Source organism: Populus alba, chromosome 15 (assembly GCF_005239225.2).
Source record: "Populus alba chromosome 15, ASM523922v2, whole genome shotgun sequence".
NCBI lineage: Eukaryota > Viridiplantae > Streptophyta > Magnoliopsida > Malpighiales > Salicaceae > Populus > Populus alba.
In genome coordinates this window covers 1,591,648-1,614,811 of record NC_133298.1, presented here as the reverse complement: position 1 = coordinate 1,614,811, position 23,164 = coordinate 1,591,648, and the positions used below count along the sequence as shown (strand labels likewise).

At 36.1% G+C, this 23,164-nt stretch overlaps 5 protein-coding genes across 10 annotated transcripts; 2 read left to right on the top strand and 3 right to left on the bottom strand.

Annotated features, from left to right (window-relative positions):
- The first annotated feature begins 513 nt into the window (after window positions 1–513).
- On the top strand, window positions 514–2,913 carry LOC118028254 (uncharacterized). 3 transcript variants are annotated; one of them, XM_035031794.2, is made up of 9 exons: window positions 516–682; window positions 766–844; window positions 945–1,043; window positions 1,441–1,607; window positions 1,696–1,788; window positions 1,871–2,120; window positions 2,204–2,300; window positions 2,401–2,466; window positions 2,566–2,913. In XM_035031794.2, exons 4-9 carry the CDS (start codon window positions 1,442–1,444, stop codon window positions 2,764–2,766), a joined length of 873 nt encoding a protein of 290 aa, XP_034887685.1. In that variant the 5' UTR covers window positions 516–682; window positions 766–844; window positions 945–1,043; window position 1,441; the 3' UTR covers window positions 2,767–2,913. The 3 variants fall into 3 exon arrangements, with proteins under 3 accessions (XP_034887686.1, XP_034887685.1, XP_034887684.1); XM_035031795.2 differs by having other exon boundaries at window positions 514–844; window positions 1,278–1,607; XM_035031793.2 differs by having other exon boundaries at window positions 516–844.
- Window positions 2,914–4,213: 1,300 nt separating this feature from the next.
- LOC118028255 (ubiquitin-ribosomal protein eS31 fusion protein) lies at window positions 4,214–4,907 on the top strand. The gene has a single exon (XM_035031796.2). It carries the CDS (start codon window positions 4,303–4,305, stop codon window positions 4,771–4,773), a length of 471 nt encoding a protein of 156 aa, XP_034887687.1. The 5' UTR covers window positions 4,214–4,302; the 3' UTR covers window positions 4,774–4,907.
- A 1,053-nt stretch (window positions 4,908–5,960) lies between these two features.
- On the bottom strand, window positions 5,961–10,980 carry LOC118028257 (uncharacterized). Of its 3 annotated transcripts, XR_012168005.1 has the most exons (4): window positions 9,947–10,980; window positions 7,880–8,741; window positions 6,921–6,991; window positions 5,961–6,348 (listed from the first exon to the last, which is right to left on the bottom strand). XR_012168005.1 is itself a non-coding variant. In XM_035031798.2 (2 exons), the coding sequence occupies exons 1-2, from the start codon at window positions 10,517–10,519 to the stop codon at window positions 7,965–7,967; spliced, it is 1,350 nt and encodes a 449-aa protein (XP_034887689.1). In that variant the 5' UTR covers window positions 10,520–10,980; the 3' UTR covers window positions 6,355–7,964. The 3 variants fall into 3 exon arrangements, 1 of the variants encoding a protein (XP_034887689.1); XR_012168006.1 differs by lacking the exon at window positions 6,921–6,991; XM_035031798.2 differs by lacking the exon at window positions 5,961–6,348 and having other exon boundaries at window positions 6,355–8,741.
- Window positions 10,981–11,960: 980 nt separating this feature from the next.
- LOC118028256 (uncharacterized) lies at window positions 11,961–16,727 on the bottom strand. The gene is made up of 8 exons (XM_035031797.2): window positions 16,335–16,727; window positions 15,852–15,991; window positions 15,628–15,727; window positions 15,449–15,547; window positions 14,063–14,410; window positions 13,506–13,598; window positions 13,216–13,422; window positions 11,961–12,610 (listed from the first exon to the last, which is right to left on the bottom strand). Exons 1-8 carry the CDS (start codon window positions 16,647–16,649, stop codon window positions 12,347–12,349), a joined length of 1,566 nt encoding a protein of 521 aa, XP_034887688.1. The 5' UTR covers window positions 16,650–16,727; the 3' UTR covers window positions 11,961–12,346.
- Window positions 16,728–21,659: 4,932 nt separating this feature from the next.
- On the bottom strand, window positions 21,660–23,140 carry LOC118028261 (light-harvesting complex-like protein 3 isotype 1, chloroplastic). 2 transcript variants are annotated; one of them, XM_035031800.2, is made up of 3 exons: window positions 22,474–23,140; window positions 22,113–22,250; window positions 21,660–22,030 (listed from the first exon to the last, which is right to left on the bottom strand). In XM_035031800.2, the coding sequence occupies exons 1-3, from the start codon at window positions 22,823–22,825 to the stop codon at window positions 21,759–21,761; spliced, it is 762 nt and encodes a 253-aa protein (XP_034887691.1). In that variant the 5' UTR covers window positions 22,826–23,140; the 3' UTR covers window positions 21,660–21,758. The 2 variants fall into 2 exon arrangements, with proteins under 2 accessions (XP_034887691.1, XP_073261042.1); XM_073404941.1 differs by lacking the exon at window positions 22,113–22,250.
- Window positions 23,141–23,164: the final 24 nt, after the last annotated feature.

Sequence of the window (23,164 nt, the reverse complement as noted above, 5' to 3'; positions counted from 1 at the left end):
AAAAAATTCAAGTCGTTATCATATTAAACTCATAATTTGAGTTATAATTTAAAATAATCTCATAAAAAAATAAATTGAAAAACATTACAAATACCACTCCAATAAATATAATCTTAGCAAATATTTTGAAGTTTTATTTTATTTTTGAGATTAACATTGTAATTTTAATATAGATTAGAGTTTGTTTGGAGATATGAATTGTGATTATGATTGCTTTTTCAAAATATTTTTTATTCTGAAATGTATCAAAATAATATTTTTTTTATTTTTTAAAATTATTTTTTAAAATTAATACATCAAAAAAGATTTAAAATATAAAAAAAAATTAAAAAAAAATTAAATTTTTAAAGAATATGAATCGACCTGAGCTTCTAAACGATATTTTAATGTGATCTTATACGTAGATGAATACCACCATTGCTATTATGGATTGCAACAGCGCTGCTTCTCTACAACATGACAAAGCTGATTTTGCATCTCAAAATTATTTGTCTGTTTTTTAGCAAACTTCTATATTCAAATGTTTTCAGATTTAACTGTCAATTGCCATTGCCATTGCCATAACAGTTCATGCTGCTAAGAATTGTCCCTCAGCAACGCGCGGTATATGTACAAGCTTGCTAAATGTTATTATGAACGTATGGCCCTCTCCTTCATCTTTTCTTCTTTAAAGAAGACAATTGTGAGGCCATTCCCATCTTCTCTCCTCAATTATTTCTCCCGTTCTCTTCTCTGCACTTGCTTTACCAAAGACCTAATTTGCAGACATAGGCACCGCACCTAGTCCGCCAAACAACCATATTCCTTCGGCCCTGGGTTTGGTTTCTCTTTTTTATTTTTCAGGGTATTGATACATACATTAATCTTCTTTTTATCTATCGTTTCATTTCCCAATTAACCATTGATGGATAAGCGGCTTTGTTTTTTCTGATTTTGTTTTACAGCCTTGATTCAAGGGTTGTCAATGGTGGGTTCTTTGAACTTTTGAAGAAATAAAGCAACTTTGTTCTTCTCTCAACAAAATCTTTTTCTGGGTTTTCTAGGTATGTTTCCTTCACTTGATTTTGGCGTTTTAAACCGTGCGTTCCTTGATTTTTTTATGAAACAGAATAACCAATTTATTTGTCTGCATATTCGGTATCTAGGTTTTTTCTAGTTTTTTGTCCAAGGTTTTTTTTGGTGGTTTTCAATAATATTTTCTTTGAAATTTTGTACCGAGAGAGAACCATAATAACAAAAATCAATTAACTAGCAAAAAGATCCCTGTTTTTTTTTAGTGTTTTGAAGTGCGAAGGATGTGCCATGGCCATAGAGTTTCTTTCAAACATGTAAATTTGCAAGTACTCCTTGTGGCATTTCACCAAATGGACGGTGTGCAAAATTCAATCTAAAAATAGCGTGGCTATGATTAGCAGCAACTTTCCTCTTTCTCCTTGGCAGAATGGAAATACTGAGAGCTTCATACGGCGACGCATCATCTGATTCAGACTCTGATTCCTCTTGTCCACCAACAACGAAATCAGTCCCTCCTGTTTCGAACCCAAAAGCAGAGGCCATAGCTTTACCGCCGCCTCCTCTCGCACTTCTCACTCCTTCTAATCCTCTCGGTAACCAACCAATCTTTCATTACCTTTTGTTTTAGAATCAGTCCTCTTCTTATTTGGCTCACCAACTGTTTGATGTTTGTTAATGAAGGTGCATTGGATTCCATGCTAAATGGTCAGTCCAGTCGAATTAGAAGCTTCCCTCATGTTCAAGGCAACTATGCTTTGCACGTCTACATTCCAGGTTTCTTCTACATATTTCCCTTGTTAATTTTTTTAATTAACGAGTAGTAGAGAATTTTGTTCATTTAACTATGTGATTTCAGTTAATATACCACCTGCGTTGAAGAAGGAAGTGGTTCAGTTCTTGAACAGGATATCATTAGTTGTGCCTGGTCTTCATGTTGTTGATGCCGATGTTCCTCTTGATATTTTATGTAAAGATGATCACAAGCTTGAACAAGTTGCATTAGGCAGAGAGTTCCATATTAGCTTAGGAAGAACTGTGCCGATTCGAGTTCACCAGATTGATTCAGTCGTTGCTATGCTTCGGCAGAAGCTTCAGTTTCAAAAAGGGTCAGTTTTGATAAGCTTAAGCATAAGTTTTTGTTATGGGGTTATGCAAATTTTTTCCTTGAAACAATGTTTTGTCGAAGCAGATATTGGATTGACTTTAATAAGTGGGAAGTTTTTGTTAATGATGACAAGACACGCACCTTTCTTTCACTAGAAGTTGTGACTGGAGGATTACCTGAGGTATGCTGCTTGACAAATTTTGTTTGTGTATTTGTTTCTTCACCTTACAAGTTTTTATAATTTTATGTAACAATGATTGGTTCTGTTTCAAATGCTTTAGATTACCAAGCAAATTCAGTCTGTTAATGATGTGTATAAGCTCCACAATCTTCCTGAATTTTATAAGGTGAGCTTAATTATTAAGTAATTCCCATGAACATCTCTTACTAAGTGTGATTGTATATATCTTACAAGACTCTTGTACTATGTTGGATGTTGCAAATAGGATCCACGCCCTCATATATCGTTGGCTTGGGCATTGGGGGATGTCAGCGATGTCTTAAAGAGAGAAGTTGTAAACGAAATGAAGAGGTCAAGTGCTGGGGGATCAATATTGAAACGTGTATTTAGTTGTAAATTCAGCGGGATTGAGTGCCGTATTGGTAAGAAAACATACAAAATTTCAAAATCTCTTGATGAAAAATAAGGCTTTTAAACCATGTAATATCTGTGTTTCGATTGAAGCTGTATCTTGTGTTGATCAATTAAGTGCATGTCAAGAATTATCTGATCTCATATTGTTTGTTTGTGTAATGAAGGATGATGAATGGAGAAAGCATCTTATTGAAAGTAATCCCATTATGTTGCTTATGAAGTGAATTTTCTTCCAAAATCGTAATCATAGTTTTTCCCTTGTCTAAGCCTCAATTACCTGAGTATAAGGAAAGATTCTTACGCCTCTTGGAATAGAGAATTTGTGAAGACTAAGAAACAGTTGTGTGTGTGTGTGTGTGAGAGAGAGAGAGAGAGAGAGCAAAGCAGTCCCGTATTCAGAAACACACAAGCAGACCTGCATATTTGTATATTTATTCATGAAACTTGTCTTATACATTAGTTCTAGGCTGCCTAGATACTTGGCCACCATTTTACTTGTCGAATCAGAAAGACTCTTTTCCCATAAAATTTTGACGACACACTGTAAGTTGTAAACCTAGTGATTTGGTATCTTGAACGCTCCATTCAACAGCATGCTCCCTTGTTTGTCTGAAGCTTGTGCCATGATATTAACACGAAATTAACTCTCCAAGCTTTGGCTTCTTATGCATTCATTCACTTTCAAATGACTCTGGGAGCCACTTCCATGACAAACTTTCGAAACTTCTCTGTAAGTGATCGAACTGACCTCGCCAAAATGGACATTGCTGCACACAAGACTGGCGTGGTTAGCGGACTTGAAGATGGAGATTTGCTGGTCTAATGCTTGAAAAAACAAAGCCACAGGTAAAATACAAAGTACGAATAGGCATCCCCAGCTCAAATTGCAAGGGGGATTCACTTGTGAGGATCATGCAGGGACATGAAGAACCCTACTGAGTTGCACGACAGAGGATAAAAGCAGCTGTCTTCCTGCTAGCAAAAATGGCTGACCTGCGAAGCTAGTTTGCAGCAACTGTTGTTGCGGCCTCGTTTGTCCGTATCTCAGCAAACATCTCCATTAGGACAGCCCGGAATTACCATATGCATAACTAGATTTAATGGGTTTAAACTCCAAGCCCTTAAAACACCATTAAGTTGCGAGGTGGAAGGGGTCCCATTTCCATTAGAAGTAGAAATGACAATTTAACTTCAATATAGTTGTTTTATTTGATAAATAATAAATAAAGTATGAATATTATCGAATATAATCCAAAACTTTATTTAAAGATATTTATATTTTTTTTAATTCAATATAATATATACATATTCTAATATTCATATTATACACGGTCACATACACACCATAATTGTTTTGAGCTGCTTCAACCATCCACTTAACCAGCCCAAAGAGAGTCCAACAATTTCTTCCCAAGTTAGCCCCTGTAAATAACCAATAGCTCTATGGCTATATCCGTACTTTCATGCCCTTACCTTACATCACTAAAACCCTAATGTACCCCTTCCTCCTCAAATACTCCAGCCGAACCCTAACCCAGACTTAAATCTTCCGCATCTGCTCTGCATCTCTGAAAGTAAAGAAGCGAAGATGCAGATCTTCGTGAAAACCTTGACGGGCAAGACAATAACCCTCGAGGTTGAGTCCTCAGACACTATCGACAATGTCAAAGCCAAGATACAAGACAAGGAAGGTATCCCACCGGACCAACAGCGTCTCATTTTCGCTGGAAAACAGCTCGAGGACGGCCGTACGCTTGCTGACTACAACATCCAGAAGGAGTCCACTCTGCACTTGGTGCTTCGCTTGAGGGGTGGAGCCAAGAAGAGAAAGAAGAAGACCTACACGAAGCCCAAGAAGATCAAGCACAAGAAGAAGAAGGTCAAGCTCGCTGTACTCCAGTTCTATAAGGTTGATGATAGCGGCAAGGTCCAGAGGTTGAGGAAGGAGTGTCCTAATGCTGAGTGTGGTGCTGGTACTTTCATGGCTAATCATTTTGATAGGCACTACTGTGGTAAGTGTGGCCTTACCTATGTTTACCAGAAAGCTGGTGGTGATTAAGCTTTCTTTTTAAGCCTTAAAAGAAAGTATTGAACAAGGATTTTTGGCAATTTATTATTTTCTTGCTTGGAACATGGTTGATGGTGCCCTTATAGTTATATTTTCTTGGTAATAATTGGTAATTTGGAGTTTAATTATTGGTTAATTAGTTGTTAGTGCTATTTTTTTGTGATCTGTGCTTGATGTGGGTTTCGCTATAATATTCATGGCGACAAACCCTTGTTGATTTACTTCTATGGGAAAACTGGCTTTAGCCCTGTAATCTGCTTCACAAGTCACCATGCCCCATATGAGAATCAAAGTATTGTCACTTGCCAGCAGACAACAGCGGGATATTGAATATTAAAACTAACCGCTGCAAACAATCAATTTCCCCTGTCTTGTATCAATTTGGTGATGTATTGGCGTCTGCTAGGAAGAAATGAGATTGTTCCTGCTGCTTGTTAGAGGTCTGGTTAGCACAGCATTCTCCAGGAACAAACATATTACGTGCAGAGTCTTAAAAACCAATGTCTCAAGGTAAGAGAATTTTCCATAGGAAATGCTCTGCCTGGATGAGTTTATTTCCTAGTAGTAACTTTTAAAAGTAATTTAGATTTCCCGTGTGGAATGTCTTGGCAAAGGAGTTTTCTAGGGGATTACATAAGGGGATGGAGAATTTCTTGGTAATAGAAGAAATCGAAAGCCATTTTCAATGTCCATTTGAACAAATCTTCTTGGTTTTTTTAGCTTTTCGCCTAGGGTTTATATTGTTTTTGTTTCAAATAGGCATTGGAAAACCAAATAGCAAATCATAAACAACAGAGAGCTCCTTGTTAACTCAACGTGGTAGACTACCGACTCTTGACTAGTAACTAGCAGGTGCTTTCAGATGCTTCCATCATGCTCCTAGCTACAATTTCACCAAAAACTGAAATTTAAGTTCAAACTAGCAGGTGTTTTCAGTTGACCGAAAGACCTTTATGTTCATCGCCTTATCACAAACTGAAGCACCTGCGTGTCTGGTTGCCAGCGATTTTTCCGAGCTTTGGAAGTTGTTTTACCAGCTAAGCTACAGCGGATGTAATTGAAGCTGTGGTTAAAACATGAACAGACTGCGCATATCTGGTGGAATGTTTATTAACGCAATGTAGCAAGTGGAAAACATGAACAAACAATTTACTTAAACCGAAGGAAAGATACCATGCCCCTTGGAAGGGGAACCTGTGAAGACTACTGTTACGACCCGAATCCCGGATCCGTGACCGGCAACGCAGGAGCGGTGTCGAAAGGACACCTCACCTACGCTAAGCCTCAAAACGGACATATCAAAAGAACAATTTATTCAAAAATACGCAGCGGCTCATAATATTCAGAAATATCGTATTATTCAAAACTGAAAGATAGTTATTAAAACAAAAATAATAATTCATAATACTCATTACATTGTCAAAATTCAAATTTAATTAAACCAAGGTAACGGTGGAGCGTCTAAGACATCAAATCAACTGAAAGGAAAACCTTGCGAACAAGCAAGGCATACCGACCAGAACTGAAGAAGCGGAAACACTCAACAAAGTCCCAGAAACTAAGAACCTGAAATAATATTAAAAATGAGATGTGAGTTCAATCAACTCAGTGAGGGAATAACATTTAATATACATTTCAGATATTAATAATTTGTAAGATGATTTATCTTAATATACATATACATATACATATACTTACTAAACATATTATCATAACGTAACATATTATCATAACGTAGTGGATTACATGTCAGAGATCAGATGACACCCGTCGGTGACCAGATGACACCCGTCGGTGACCACTGTGGGATGATCAATCGTCACAGGCTGATGCCTCTCTCACCAGCTAGGTAACAGAATACTATGTGCACACAGGCTAACTATTCTCCGTTAGCATGGAGTTACTGACAAGTATCATATCAAGGCATAACAGATATTCACATAATCCTCAAAGAAATGTATATCATATCAAATATAATTTACTTTATCAGATTGCGAGTGCAAATTCAAGAATAAATGAGTACTCGGAAAATAAAGCAACATATATAAATATTTAAGAAATTTACTAGTTGTACTCATTTTATAATCAACATACATATTTATTTATATTATATGCATATTAAAGATTATTCCACTCACCCGGAAAATACTGAACTAAAGGAATGTCAGACGAAAGACCCAAAAATCCGATTAAGGATCGTTAGGAGAACCTACAATAAATATATGAAATATAATCAAAAACAGATCAAACAAAAGATCCCAAAGCATAAAATAAAACAGGGCTTAATCTCCCAAGTTTAGGGACTAAAACGACAATTTTTCAAAACAGGGACCAAAATGTAATTTTGCCAAAATTAGAGGACCAAACTGGAAATACCTAACCATACTGAAATTTATCCATAATTCGTCCTTATCTTTGTCCAGAATCTTGAATTATGCCCCAAGGTCCAAAATGTGATTTTATCAAAATATTAGGGGTCAAATCGTAATTTGTCCAATTGGAGGACCAAACTGAAAATATTAATTATACTGGAATTTTGCCTTTAAATCATCCTCAGTTCTGTTCAGAACCTCAATTTATGCTCCAGGGACCAATCTGTAATATTTCCAAAGTTCGGGGACTAAATTGCAATTTTCATAAATTGAGGGACCAAACTGAATTTTCGTCATCTTCAACCTCAAACCCAGAATTTCAACAGATCACCTACTATTATCCCCTGATTTCTAACACAATTTCACCATTTAAACAAAATCATAACTCAAAATCATTATCCTTCAATTCAATCTCTCAAAATCAGATCATTTTTTTTTTTATTTTTTTTTTCTTCATATTTATATTTATCAACTATTGATCAATTACCACACTACCCTTCAATCATTTATACCCTCTCTTTAAGCCACCAAGGGCTTTATTGTATTTTCCAAACTTTTTAATACAAAACATCACAACTACAACTGGTTTGTGACAGAGAGAAAGCACAGAAATCGCTTACTCACACATATCAAAGCATGCAAAATAACATTTATTAATCACCAACAGATCCTATACATTAGTTTCATATGATGCCCGATTGGATACCCGGCCAAGAACTTCTTACCTTGTGAAAATGTATCGGCAAGAGACTCGCTTGGTGACGTGAGCAAGACAATCATGCTCGAAGCCTTATTTTGCATCCATCCACTTCAAACGACTCTATGAGTGAAGTCCTTGAAAATTTTCTTGAGCATTGTTGCAAGTGGACGTGCTCCTCGTGCTAAAGCGGACGTAGTTGAAGACAATAGTGTTGTGGTTAACAGGACGGATACATAGAGGTTGGATGGTACAATGCATGGTAACGCGGTTCCATAAGTACAATACATAGCAAGCAGACATATTCGAAGCTCAAATTGCAAGGGAAATTCACTTGTGAGGACATAGATCATGTAAAGAGACATGGAAAACCCTACTGAGTTGAAAAACACAAACAGCATGAAGCCAACCGGTTCTGTGGTAGCCAAAATGGACTGACCTGCAAAGTGAGCATTGCTGCTGCTGGTACTATTAGTATGGTCAGGAATGTTTGTATCTTGCCAAAGTCCTCCTGGAGGGTTGACTCCAACTTGGAATGTTGCAGTTGCAACCAAAACAGCTATAACTAGTAGTGTGCTGCGCGCTTCGCTAGGTGAATCCCTCCCCTTTTTAAACTTGAAGTATTCTACCAAATTATTTCGGTTTGACAGGCATCTCTCTGGTGTTGGGGGGTTGTCAGTAGAGGTTTCATTGTTGGGAATGGTAGAGTGGATGATATCTCTTGCTCTTGTTGCTCCAGCGCTTCGAAGGATCTCAACAATTTCTCTATCCCCTGCTTCGCTTGGGAAAATTAGAACCATGTCGAGGGCGGTGAGGCCACTATTGTTAATGGCATTCACTTCCAACGAGCCTGAACTTACAGTTCCGCTTCCAAGTAGCATTTCTAGCACCTGCAAGGATAACTTATCTCATTTTTGCATATTTTTAGATTTAAATGTTTAAGAGTAGTCAAATTACTGCAGTTGCTAAGTTGGATGACTATTTGCAGGGGCCATGCACAAGTAAGTTGAGTCAATTGGCATGTTGGCCATCCCCAACATTTGCTAGACTCAGGTTCGAATCTCGTTAGCTGAGAACCCCCGATATGATGCATAACCACTACTAACGTGGAAACAAAAGCAGCTCTTTGTTTAGATGAAGTCCTGTGACCCCCGATACCTGAGAACCAAAGACCTAAAATTGACGGGGCAAGATATAAATGGACCACTTCAGTTTTCAGAATAAACATCGATACGTGGTCCTCGGTGATCAGACTATTAGGAATGTGAAGACAGCTTGCTTTCCTGGTCTTGGTACTCCTCTGCATCCCATGTGTTCGCCTGGTCTGTTCAGAAAGTTTAAGCCTCAGCATTGGTTAGCAGCGTCGAAAAGACCAGGCCCCCGCTGCATATTTGGGACTGGATTCTACAGGGTACCGTTTTTTGTTTAAAATGGACTGAGCTTTGCATGTATTTATAGGTTGACCTCCTTTTGTTTTTGTTGTAATATAGATGGTTCACATTTTTATGTTATGGTAATATAGATGGCTCACATTTTTATGTTATGGTGGGTCGACCTCACAACCAAAACATAGGCATTCCCTTACTGAGGGGGCTGTTGCTAATCTTTCTGCCTATAGGATGAACTCAAAGGGTTCCACTTGAAAAAAGTGTGAATACGAGCCATCTAAAATCTTGTTTAATGATTATTCTAATTATTTCACAAGGGCCTAGGTTTGAAGAAATATCTGGGAATGGACACCTATGGTTCAACTATCCAGTTTTGACCTTTCTTAGTCTAAGAAAGAAGCTCTATTTTAATATAAATGTTTTGGATAATACCCCAATGGCCCTGTCAAAGTCAGAACCTGATTGCTCTTCTTCACCGGAAAAGCATCACATAGACAGAAGGTCTTTGGATATCCATCCTTGATGGGTGATCGTGAAAATAAAGGTAATCAAGGCATGCTGTACTTCTGCATCACCTAGGACCTAGTAGGTTTATCTAGAAATCAAGTGTACAAGTGCAACTAGCTGGAATAGAAAACCTTATCAACCATATGAGCTAGTAAGTACCAGGAAGAAAGAAGGAAACAGACAGGAGAAGAATTTATTACCTCGCGTTGTTTTTTCCAGCTTGCAAGGTGCAAAACTGTATTCCCTTGCTCATCCTTCATGTTCAACAAGTACTCCTTGTTCATGTCTTTGATCCAGTCCCCCAATATCTTTATTGCTTCAAATCTGTTATTCTTGACCGCAAGGTGCAAAGCATTCTCCTTTCGTACAGTCTCGTCTACAATACAATCAGGACAATCTGAAAGCATTGCACTGATCACCTCCGCCCTCCCTTTGATAGCTGCATAGTGTAGAGGAGTCATTTTCTGTCTTCCTCCCTCTAACCGGCAGAGTTTGATGTCGACTTTCATTAGCTCCTTCACAATCTCAACATGGCCATTGGCTGCTGCTATATGCGTAGGGCTAAAGCCTTCTTGATTTACCTCGTTGGAAAAAACTGGTTTCAACTTTATAATCTCCTTCACAAAGTCGACATGCCCCATATCAGCAGCAATATTCAAGGGATTCTCAGCAGACAGCAGTGTGATGTTGAGGATTAATGGATTTTCTGTCAGCAACCGCTGCAAATAATCGATGTTTCCTCTTTGAGCAGCGTCAAACAGCCTTGTATCCATTATATTATGTAGTGACCTTAACTAGGATGGAAGCAGATTGTCTTTGCAAAAGGGTCTTTTCAGCAAGCAGACTGTAAATAAGGTTTGAAGAAGAATTCTCGTCGGCAGAAGATATCCTTGTCTTTTTTTTTTCTTTTTTTTTGTGAGGCCTCAGATGATGACTGCATGAATCATAAGGTAGTCACTATGGTTTGTCTATAGTGAAAAATAAATGAAACTCATATCATATACCTTGAGTGTTTGAACTGGAAAACTTGGAATTAAATATGGTATTAAAAATTGGACCTGCTCCTATCAATAACCTGTAACACATACTCTCTGAATAAAAATAAATAAACACTTGTATGACATGCTTCTACTGAATATTTCGAGTAAAAATTGTTGATGATTATCAATGTTTTTATATGAGATCCTTGATTACCACCATTATGTTCCTTGTATGTGTATTTAGTGCTGGTACCATTTCCTTCTGTAGGAAAGATTTTGATCGTCATCAACCAACCAGCATTTCCTTCTGAGGGAGTTTTTTTCTTTTTTTAGAAGAAGAATAATATGAAAGATCATGGTATAGCAAGCCAACCAATCCTGCTACAAGGTCATTCATCAGAATTCATTATGCTCGACTTCTCTCTGATGCAGTAGGGATGCTTACTAAGGTTTGATTGACAGATTGAAACGAAGAATTGCAAGAACAGATAATATCTTGCTGTCGTAGCTCCAGCACCCCGAAGAATGTCTGTAATTTCTGTGTCACCCTCGCTTGGGAATTACATCACTAGCACATCGAGGGCAGTGAGGCCAGCTTCATTTTTGGCATTCACTTCCAGAAAGCCTGAGTTATTATTGCCATTGCCATGGAGCAGTTCTATAACCTGCAAGGAATCTTCATCGACTTTTCAGTTTTTCCCCAAATTTTGCTGGAATGGCTATGATGAACTTTCAAGTTTCAAGTATAAGCTGTGTGGTGTTTCTCACCTCTTCCTACCATAAACGGATAGCTTGGGATCGTGAAAAAAATATGTATTAGTTTATTCCAGTCTTTGTTTTCACGCTGATGTGAATTTTACATGTGCATTGACATATACTCAAAGGTTTTTTGGTTGGAAATAGTCTTTCTAAATGTTTTAGATTATGAGTTATAGTTCTATTTTTGCCGACGATTAGTGGATTTTCTCTCGGCAACTGGTGCTAGGGCTCTGCATTTCCGGTTTGAGTTGCCTCGAGCAACCTTAGATCCATGGTGGTGTAGAGTGCCGCTGCCTGCTATGAGATGTTTTGGCAAGTAAGAGCTATGTAGGTGGTTGCTGCATAGAGAAAAGAGGAGGAATTACCGTGGAAGTACAATAAATCTCAAGCCTTTTTTAATGGCTAAATTCAAAAGAGATTCTGCAACAAGGAACAGAGACGAGTAGAGTTGACCAAGATCTGAGTAACCACCAAATTGACATAAAGCAAATTGAATTACTGATAGTCATTTCAATGTTGAGATTACAGAAAATGTTCAAGCACAGAAAAGAGTAAACGCGAGGAGGGAGTGTTTTATTTACAATAGGAAATTCGTTACCAGAATTATTACAAGTTGCTCCCTAACTTCATTCTCTATTCCTCGACAAGTTCTCTGAAGGGAACGGCCTTGCAAGGACAACAATGCCTGTATCTAGATGAAACCACAATCTACTCTCGATACATGCAAGTGGGTTATGACTCGAAAACATCGAATATCATTAATCCCCTTGCAATTTATTCTAATATATTGGGCAGAAAGCGTCTGCTTTATAACAAATGCTTGAATTGAATCATAAAAGAATAATGGGCCACCGGAGAAGATTAGAGCCCTTCAATGGATTCAAGATTGTATTCCTGAGAAGTTGAAGCTTCAGCCTCTCTACTTTCCTGTAATTTTGGCTTCTTGATGGCATCAAGAGTCTGTAAATACGTGTAAGAAGCACTCCGATTCAATGGACCGCCCGGATTGCTTATTCTACTAGCAAGGAAGCGTCGGATCAGGCCTCTCAAGAATGGAGCCATGGTGTCTGGTTCATGTTCCAAGTAGTACATAACTCCTCCCATGCATGCACAAAATAGGGCCACCTGCAAAATCGCCAAACCAGAGTCTCACTCAGCCATATAAGTTCAAATATTGATTCAGGAAAGCATGCAAAACATTTGTGGCATTCATTGTTCAAGGGCGTCATTAAGTTTTAGTGTCTCTGTGAGTGTTCGTACACATTTGAAGCAACCCTTGGGCAAATCAATTTGTTAACCCCGCGCAAATAAATTGTGTGCAAAACAAAACATGCATAGCCCAAACCCAAACCATTAATTGACTCCTGTTTGTCTCCCGGCTGTGAAATAAGTTCTTTAATTACAGTTACAAATTGCAACCGGACCACTCAGTTGAATTTTTTTATTTTATTTTTTTGACAAGGAGAAGAGATCCTATTTTACAAATAGCAAAATACAAAAAGAGAGGTGCAACTCAAAAGAGATGCCAATCAGCTGATTTAGTGGAGCATATTCATGCCATTGCCTTTTCTTGCCTTTTCCAAATAATAGATAGCATCATAAACAGAAAATCAACGGGGAGCATCAAGTAGAAGGCATCATCCAGAATAAACTAGGTAAAATAGATATCTGTATCTGGAATTGAGTTTGTTGAGCCAATGCAAGATGGCCATATTGTACAAAAGTAATACCTCAGCGTTCTTAATATTTGGAAGCACGTGGCGGTTCACTAAAATATACCACAGTGAATCTCCAGCCCTTGGAAGAACATACAAGGCAAGTTCAGCACGTCTAGATTTTTTCTCCAGTAGTACAGAAAGGGCAGATATTCCACCTGCGATCCAGTATACAAGTTTGTGGTCTCTTGTCGATATTTTTCGATGAAGGCATATCACCCCCTTGCATCATCCACAAACTACTAAGAACAATAGAACATATTCACCATTTTAACATAAGAAAACTCAAATGAGTTAACAGCTACCTGAAAAATTCCAACAAATGCAGATAAGAATGTCGTTGAGCGAACAGCATCTCTAAGAGCTAGCCAACATGTCCGAGCAGGAGCATCCATGAACTAGAAGGAAAGGATAATATTGGACAAAAGAAACATTAGTTCCAGAAATGAAAACATCGACCATCATCCTTCACAGAACAGAAATACAATCCCCGCCACAAAAAAAAAAAAAAAAAAGATGTGGCCAAGACATGTATTGTTATGTGAAAAGTATGTGAGACTATCTTAAGAGGTGGAACTATTCACAACTCCATATACCGTAAATTGTAAATTAGATATTTTCTAACAGCTGTTTATATAACTTTTCATTTTTTTTAGCATGCAGTTCTGCCTCCTGTTTCCCTCCCAAGACTCCGCTTAGGCAGACCACAACTAGTTAATTGCTTCAATGGTTCTTTTCTAGTTTTGAATGCACTAGCAACCTAAATGCCTGAAGATGGCATAATAGCATTAATAACAAACACAAAAAGAATAATAAAGAAGAAAACCAAAATCATACAGAATCAGCTTGAGTCAAAGATTACCTTCTGCAGGTGCAGAACAACATAAGGTACAAAAGTCAGTGAGAAGTAAAGTGGAAATGTTTTCCTGAACGTTGCTGATGCTGCATTAGCATTCTGAGCTAAGCATGAATTTGTGCCCGGATGAACAACAGAACAAGGAATAATTGAAGGGAATTCTTCCAACTTCACAGAGTCCATTTTCCCTCTGCGAGATAAAAAAGCTGACAATGAGGCAACATCCACTGGGCCACCTCTACAAGTTTCTTTTACAGCCTTGTATACAGGCGCTGCAACTGGTCCAGTCTTCTGAATGAAGTCTTGATATGCTTTTGGCAAGCTCTCAGGACGCATTATAAAGGCATACATAACCTGAAAAACCATAATTAAAGACATGAAGAAATTCAGAAATTAATAAAACAATAATGGAAATGACATGATAATGTTATGTATCATATATAAGCAGATAAATGGAGAGGTGATGGAATTAGTAAATAACTTTCTCAAAACATAGAGAACAAAGAAATTAAAATTTTGCAGGCAGGGATGCGCATTTCACAACCATTACTATTACCGGTATATAAATCATTACAAGAAATTAATAAGTGGTGGCTGATCCTCAGCTTGCATGTTTTTCATGGATTTAAATCAGGCTCAATATTGAAAAAATGTTTTTCTCATAAAAGATTCATATAGACTAACTCGAGCCATTTTTCTCTCTTATAATCATTCTTGAACCTAGATCATAAACTATAAACCGATCAACCAACTTAATCAGAGAAGGTCCTTATCTATTTTCAAGGCCAGCAACTTCACTACACTCTTTCCTCTACAAACTACGACTTAGGATTGTACATTGACTTTGCTAATAAACCTTCTAGTTCCTCGCCTTGCCTTTGCTAAATCTTCAACCAGCACTACAATACTCCTCACTGGTGTAGCAATGTCTTTGTAGAAGCCAAAAAATCAAACCAGCTCTCCTACAAGCACCAAGTAACTGTTGTAATTCAATTAAATACATGTATAACCCTCTGCTTTCCCATCTTACTACTCAATCATCTCATTCATCTTCCATTATCATTCCAATCAGGCTAACTTTATTTTACTTGATTAACCAGTGTTCCACCCCCACACAAACATGGCTGACCATTTAGCGGTGTTACTATGCTTCAGTATCAACTAGATAGTTCAGATGCAACTCCACTTCCTCCACCAATTCTTATTCCACTCACATCATTAATTCTTTGTCCCATATAAAAATAAGTGGTCCATGTCTGGTCTCTAGGCTGCAAACCTTACCAGCTTAACCAATTCTCATTTCCCGCCTTCATAAGCAGGTTTAAATAATGACTTCACAGAAATGTTCTTACAAATACATGGTCCCATGCATCAAGGTGAACTTTGATTTACCTGGGCACAAGCAAGTGCAAAGAGCAAAGCATCTCCATGTCTCCAATGACTTCCCCAAAGATGAAACTTGTTTTTAGATTTTGCAGAATTATAAGCAGACTGATGAGAGGATCTAGTGTTAGACTGGCAAAATAAAGATCAAAAGCTTACCAATAAAATATCAAACTGTACTCATATACCTGAGCTACCCTAGCCAAGAGGTAAAGAGCAAGAGTACGTCTCCGGTTTGAATCATCTAATGCTAAAACAGACAACCCTGCAACCGAACCTGCTAAAAATCTGCTCCATCACCCCCTTAAACAATGTCATAACCAAAGAATAGGTCCAATCAAAGCAGTTATAAATCATCATAACATAAACTAAAAAAATACAGTAAATTTTCAAACATTCATTCACAACTTACGCATTAATTGGCGTTTCTTTCCTTCTAAACTTCCTCAAAAAGCATCTCAGTGCATGATATGATCCAGTAAATCCACCAAAAAGTAACCCAACACGACAAGCCTCCTCTCTCACTATTAAATCCTTCTCCGAGACAAGTTGCTGCAATACAAAATCCAGATTCTCACACATTGCCAATAAAGCATTCTCTATATCCATTTCTACACCAAATTGAGCAAATTCCCAAGAAAATAATCAAAATTTCAACAAAAATAATGCAACAAAAATCCACTGGATGATTTCAATCAATAACACAATAGACCAGACCAATCGTTTAAATTACGAAACTGCCATTACCAGTAAGAAATTAATCCAAAATTCGAACATTTTTTATGCAAATTCTCTCCTAAATTCAACCGACAACACAGTAAATCAAACAAAAAAACCCTAATTTTACATCCCCTACAAAATTATGAAACTGCCATGAAACACTTAAGCCGTATACCTTGAGGTCGAGAATAGAAGAGTAAGAATGTCCTTTAGCAAGCTTGAAAGCACGAAGCAAAATGCCGATACCGACGCGAACACCATAAGAGAGAAGGAAGCTTTGACAGAGATTACCAATTGCATGAGCGGCACAGGATTCATCAGGTCCGTGATCGCAAGGGGGGTAAGGACCATGCACCGCGTTTCTACGGTGGAGATCCTCTATTGCCTCGCGGAGGCGTTCCTCTGCCTCGCGAAGGCGTCGCTCGGCGTCGGAATTGTCGTGATGGAGGAGTGGTTGCGGAGAGGATGTCGATTTGGAGAGGGACGGCATTTTTGGCGTTTTGACAGTATGGGAGGAGAGTGTCCCCCACTCAAAATGTTTCTTTTATCTCGCGGTGATAACGCATTAACCGTAAGGTAATGTGCCCTAACTTTGGTTATAAAGTATTTCAACAGGACAACTTACAATAATTTAATTAATTTCCCTCTCTAGAAAAGTAACTTTTTGTATTTAATTTACATATTAATAATATTTTTAGATTTCTAAAATTGATGACTTTTTAGATTTTGTGATGTGGAGGAAAGCGAAAATGGCATGGATTTTTTTGTGTTTTAAGGATTTGGTTCGGCTGGACCACTTGGTATTAATGACGTTGTCTTTTCACAAACAGTAGGGGTATTAAGGTATCAAGCTGATGCCCTCACCAGACCCAACATTAAGGGCTCTTTAAAAAACAATTTACGGATATATTTTTTCAACATCAACCGAACAAAATTATTTACACTATTAATTTTCTATTAGTACAAAATATAATAATTATTAAAAAAACACTGAAAGGGAAAACACGGTGGATAAAGATTCATTACACAGTAAATTACTATTTTATAATGATATTTTTCCGCTCCACGGCAACAATAAGTGAAGTGAAAATTAAATTATTTTAAAAAAACTAAATTATCCAAAAAATATTTTTAAAAAAAAACTAAAAAAGACCAAGGTAAATCAGGTTAATCTTTAAAACTAGTGGCCCGAGTAATGAGACCGGGATAACCTCATAGAAAGCAAAAAAAAAATTAATCATCAAAAATTAAAAAAAAAAAATAGTAATCAAAGTAACAAAAATCAAATATGATATAAAAAACTAATGAAAAAAAATATAGATGAATTAAATTAAAGAATAAATTAAATCAAGAAATGATAAAAAAAAAATTAAAAGAATGAAAAGCAAATATAGATAAAAAAAATTAAATGAGATTGAATTATTAAGGACAAAACTATAAAACAAATTAAGAGAAAATGATAGGAAAACAACAATAGAAAAATTTAGGACTGTATTTGTACTAAAATAAAATAAAATCAAATGCTAAAAGATGAAATTAAAAAAAAAATATAAAAGGAATCCAAAACAAATAAAGATTGATCAAAATATTAAGGACCACAATTGAAAGAAAAAATAAATGGGAGGACAACTTTGATCTTTGGGCAACCCTGCATGGATTTCAAAGAGGAGAGACAAAAAAAAGGCACTGAAAAAAAATTCCACCACTATTGAACAATCATGAGTTTCACTACACGCATCATCCTATTAGTTTTATCACCACTAGATGCTTCAAACAATAAATTGAGCATTTTTTGCCATGACATTTACAACATGCGCCGTTCGAATGACATAGACGGTATCCACTCACTACAACTTTCTCTTTTTTATTAATATTTTTATTTGTTAAAAGATTGATTTACCTCCCTAATTCAAATATATTATAACAAAATAACTACAATGATAAAGATCAAAATACCCCTAGACTTCTTTAAGTTTTTTTTTTTATTGTAAGAGCGATGAAGTAATTTTATTGTTTTTTAAAAATAAAATGATGTAAAAGCTTCTATCACCCTCTTACTTTTTTATTTGGTTTAAAGGACATTTATGTCATTTAATTATGTAAAAAAAATTTAGTGGACAATTACAATCCTAATCAATTTTATAATGAAAAATGCATCATATAAAAAACATCATTTTATTCCAGAAAAGAAATCAATTTTTTTTTTTGTCTAGAAGAACAAGGACGTCATTATACTGTAGTAATCTACAATGTAATGAGTCTAGCTCTACAGTAAAACACTAATGAAGTTTAGATTTTTTTTAATTTTAATTTTACTAACTATAATAATAATAATAATAATAATAATAATAATTTAATAATTTTCATAACCCAATTTTGGAATTTCCCAAAATTTCTTATTTTTCATGTAAAAAAATATTGTTCTTAAAAAAAAAATAGATAATACTTTAAATCAATCAAGCATGCATAACCGTTCAGAATGCCTAGGTAGATGGACAAATTAGGGTCTTATTGAAGAAATATTAGAAAACGGATTGAAAAGTTGGTAAAGACTGCACAAATTGAAGGTTTGAGAACCAACATGGACAAGATTGTAAAGTTTAGCAGTGTAATTTTGACAAATAAAAGCTTAATTAAGAAGAAAGTTAAATATGGTAGCAAAATTGCAAAAACTGAAGAAATCGAGGGCTCAATTGAACTTTAAAAGGGTTCAATTGATTTAATCATGAGTGAAATTAAAAAAATTAAAAGTTTGAAAAGTTAATTTAGAATTAAATTAAAAAAATTCAAATTCAAGAATCATGTTGTAAGGCACGTGGAAATCTAAAAGTTTAATTGTAAAATTCCAAGGGTTAAAATTACAAATATTATTAAAGATAAAGGATAATTGAAAGGTTTTGAAAGTTGAAAGGAAATTAAAAAGATGACTTTGATTTAACCTGCCTAAACACACCAGGGTCTAGAATCATGTTGTTTGTCGTTTATTTTTTTAATTAATATGAATATTTAGATTAACTTGTGTATTTTAATTAATTTTATACATTTTAAAATTAATAACTATATAAATTTTCAGTAACAGAAACTCAAACTCATAACCATTCAAACAAACAAACCCTTTCTTCCTTTTGAATTAGAGAAGCTGCCGGAAAACCACCTACACAGGTTTGGTTCAACCCGATTTTCCCATCAAAACACACCAAATCCCCCCCAAATCATCGGACCCTTCCCTTCAGCAACCATCAACCCTCAAAACAGACCACCTTTGAGTTTCAAAAATCCAAGACGCAACCCGACCACTCATCGGACCCTTCCTTCAGTCACCGACCCAAAATCAGACCTACATCTCAGAATCTCAGCCAAGTTACATCCTTTTGTTTTTAAATATTTACAGTCCTTCAAAGAAACTCGCCCCAAAAGTAGCTAGCTCAGCCCAGTCACAGCAGTTCCAAGAGAGGAAACCAACACTGTTTTAGCGAGAAGAAAGTGGCAACGACAGTAGTTATGACCTGAAGGATACGAAAGCAGTACTAAAGAGCATCAACGACCTCCCTTTATATAAAGAATAGCTTGGATTAGAAGAGGGAAGGCGCAGAGAAATAATAGCAGCACAGCGACTGGTAAGTTTTTCCCTTTATTGCTTCGAACTCTTAGGCTTTCCCCTTGTGTATTTGGATTGCTATGGTACGAGAACATGATTAGAGTTTGTATATGATTAGGTCAGATGGTATTGTTTTTGGTTTCACTCAAGTCCAGTTTCTCTGCTGTCAGGGAACCATTATCGTTTTGGAATGCATAGCCTTAGATACTTACTGATAGTAGATAGGAATTTGGCATCTTTTTGCATATCATGGAGAATGGTTCTGATATCAAGTTTCTTGTTTAGCCATGAACAAATATTTGACCATCTTCTATGCTCAATATTGCTTGATCTGTTTTCCTTGGGAGTGCATATGTGTTAGTCAAAATGATGAACAGTTCTGGGAAAGCTTGTTTCATTCTTTTTCTTTCTTTTGGGTTGTATTCTTTGAGCTTTGGGTCCCAAGATTATATCTTCCTTGTTTCTGTGGGCTGCACTGATTTATATAAGCCATGTGTTCTTGATGGGTTGGGACCGGTTCTTTTCACATTTTCTTTGGGCTATTAAAAAAAGGCCACAAGATTTATTTTAACATGGCCGGGTCCTTTAAAAATTCATTAAAAAATGTTTTTGCATCATTTCTGTTTTATGCTAGCCTTTTCAAAAAAAAAAAAAAAAACCTCAAAGTAAAAAAAAAAAAAAAATTTTGTATATTTGAACATTTGTAAGAATATTTTGTTTAAGCACTTTCATGAAAAAATAAAAAATATAAAAAATATTTTACATTCATATTTACTTAAATAACTAACTTATTAAATCAATTATAATTTGTCAAAATTAAAAAAAAAACTCCGATAACTATATCCAAAATTTCAAAATAATAAAACCCTCCATCTTATAAATATTTTTGTCCATGTTTGAGGTTAGTGAACTCATAGCGAATTACCGTCTTAAATAATAAAAACAAATAACACAATTCTTGTATTTTTTTTAAAAAAATATATTTATTTATTTATTCATTAATATCAGAGTCATGAATATTTATATTTATTAATGTGAAAATTTAAAATGTTCTTATTACTCACTAATACCAGAATTAAAAATATTAGTATTGAAATTAAAATTAACTTTAACCCAAAATATTCACTAGCATCAAAGCCCAAAATATTAGATAATTTTTCATGTTATTTACCAGTATCATAGATGAAGTATTTTTAATTGAATATTCAATAATGTTAAAATCATGAATATTATAGACATATCATCAACAACACAATAAATTCTTAATAATTTAAATTAAAATCAACAATATATATTTTTTATGGTTTAACTAGTCACATACTCTACTGACTATTTAAATTTTCGTTATGGTGATTTGTTAAACTAGATATTTTCCTTTAAAAATTAAGTTTTTTGTTTAAAAAAAGTCACCATGGTGTAACAATAATAAAAAAAATTTAATAATAAGAATCCGAGTTTTGCCGCAAGTACCGTAGGCGCTAGATTCACTGTTATAAAGTCCAAATGCTATTAATACTTAAAAAAAGTCACCATGGTGTTAGGTGCATGCCATTGTAGAGTCATTAATTGCAGACATATATCAAATAACATAACCATGTTTGGGCCTCAACTGTCACGACTGTGACTAGCGAGTGGCTGGCTAGCCACTGCTGTTAGTGCAGTTCTAGAAAGAGGAGAAGATGCAGAGATGGGGCTGGCTAGCTACTGCCTGCTGCTGTTAGTGCAGTTAATTAAGAAGGGAGAGGTTTTCAAAAGAAAAAAAGGAGGACCCTCGTCGAGTCAAGCGCTACTGTGACCTAGCGCATGCAAGAAACAAGGAAGAAGTGATTTCCCAGTAGGAATTTTAATCAACTCATCAGGATTCCTGAAAAACTAACCGGTTCCTTTGCTGGAACTCAGAAATATATAAAAGCTGCAGCTGTTTGACATTGAAAGAGGTACAAAAAAAGCAGTCTTCCCTTATGTTTATTGTGTAGCGATGGATACATATGAACTGTCTAGCTACATTTTGTTTACTTTATTCTCAGAAGCACCAGTATTTGGTGCGTTTTGATCTTTCCATGATGCCTGCCATTGCTTGTCATAGAAGGTTGCTTCATCAACCAGCTTTCTCAGGTTTTTGAAATCTCCTGTTCGCCTAAAAAGTATTATGCCAGTGACAGTCACAAAAAGTACGGTTTTGCAAATGAAGTTTCCTGTCTGGCCAACCATATCAAGCCCTGTCAATCCCTCCACAATATACGCTGCGAAGAATCCTACCATTGCCGCTCTACCTGCAGAACTGATGAAACTGTGAGACATGTATAGTTTAAAGACTAAATTATAAGAAAGTGGATTGGAAGAGACATTTTTGACCATTGAGAAGCTCTGCCTCTGGAAGATATGACCTTTTGAGCCATGCCCACCAAGGTATAGTGGAGCTCCGAAAGACCACAGGTTCTTCATTTGTACATGTACTTGGATACAATTCAATAATTTTTCTCCTCTTTGCTTCTGCAAGACCAACAGATATTGGAAAATAATTACAGTACAAAATCATTAGTGGGATATGGTATTTGGGTTACAGTACACTCTTGCCTTCATAGTTAGTAATTTGTATAAGAAGAGGCATTAGTTAAACTAGAATGGCTGTATCAGAATCAAATATGCATAAAGAAACTCACTAAGGCAAAGGTTTGATGATTTTCACATTTCAGATGGAGTAGAGTGTATTCACCTGCTTCAATTAGACCATCCCAGTCCATCTTGCCATCCCTGACAAACATGTTTAAATCCCAGGTCCCTTTCTTCCAACGCTCATCGATAAATTTTGGAACAGAATGTTTAGTTTCCAAACCATCCTCCAATTTATAGTTGGCCTTATTTGATCCACCAGTGGCTAAAGCAGGCTTCTCCTGTTGTTCAGACATGCCAACACCTCTTTGGCCTTCAACATTTAGAGTAACAGCACGGGTCGCCTGCTTTGATCCCAAAGACCTTGCAGTCCTTGCTTGAGGCCGTTGTTTTTTGGTGACACGATGAGAACAGCAGGTTCTATGCAATGAAGCAGAAATGGAAATGGATGCCATAGATGTTAAAAGAGAGATTTTTCTTTTCCTTTGTTGTTTCTCTTGGTAGTAATGTGCGGATAGATAGCAGGGAAGTAACCCATGCTCTCTAATAAAGAAGATTATCTTGCCTCGCCCTTTTTGTCAGTAAAGTCACGGGCAGATTTTTTTTTTTTTTTTGAGAATGGCATTCGAATGTTTCTTGCTGAAAGAAATGGCCAAATCAATCAAAAGGGAATATAATATTTTAAGACATTGCCACCAAGAAAAGGAAGATCACCATTTATTAATTTTAACATCTCCATTAGGCAGGATAACTTTGGATACCAAGCGAATTGAAGCAGGTTTTACAAGTCATCT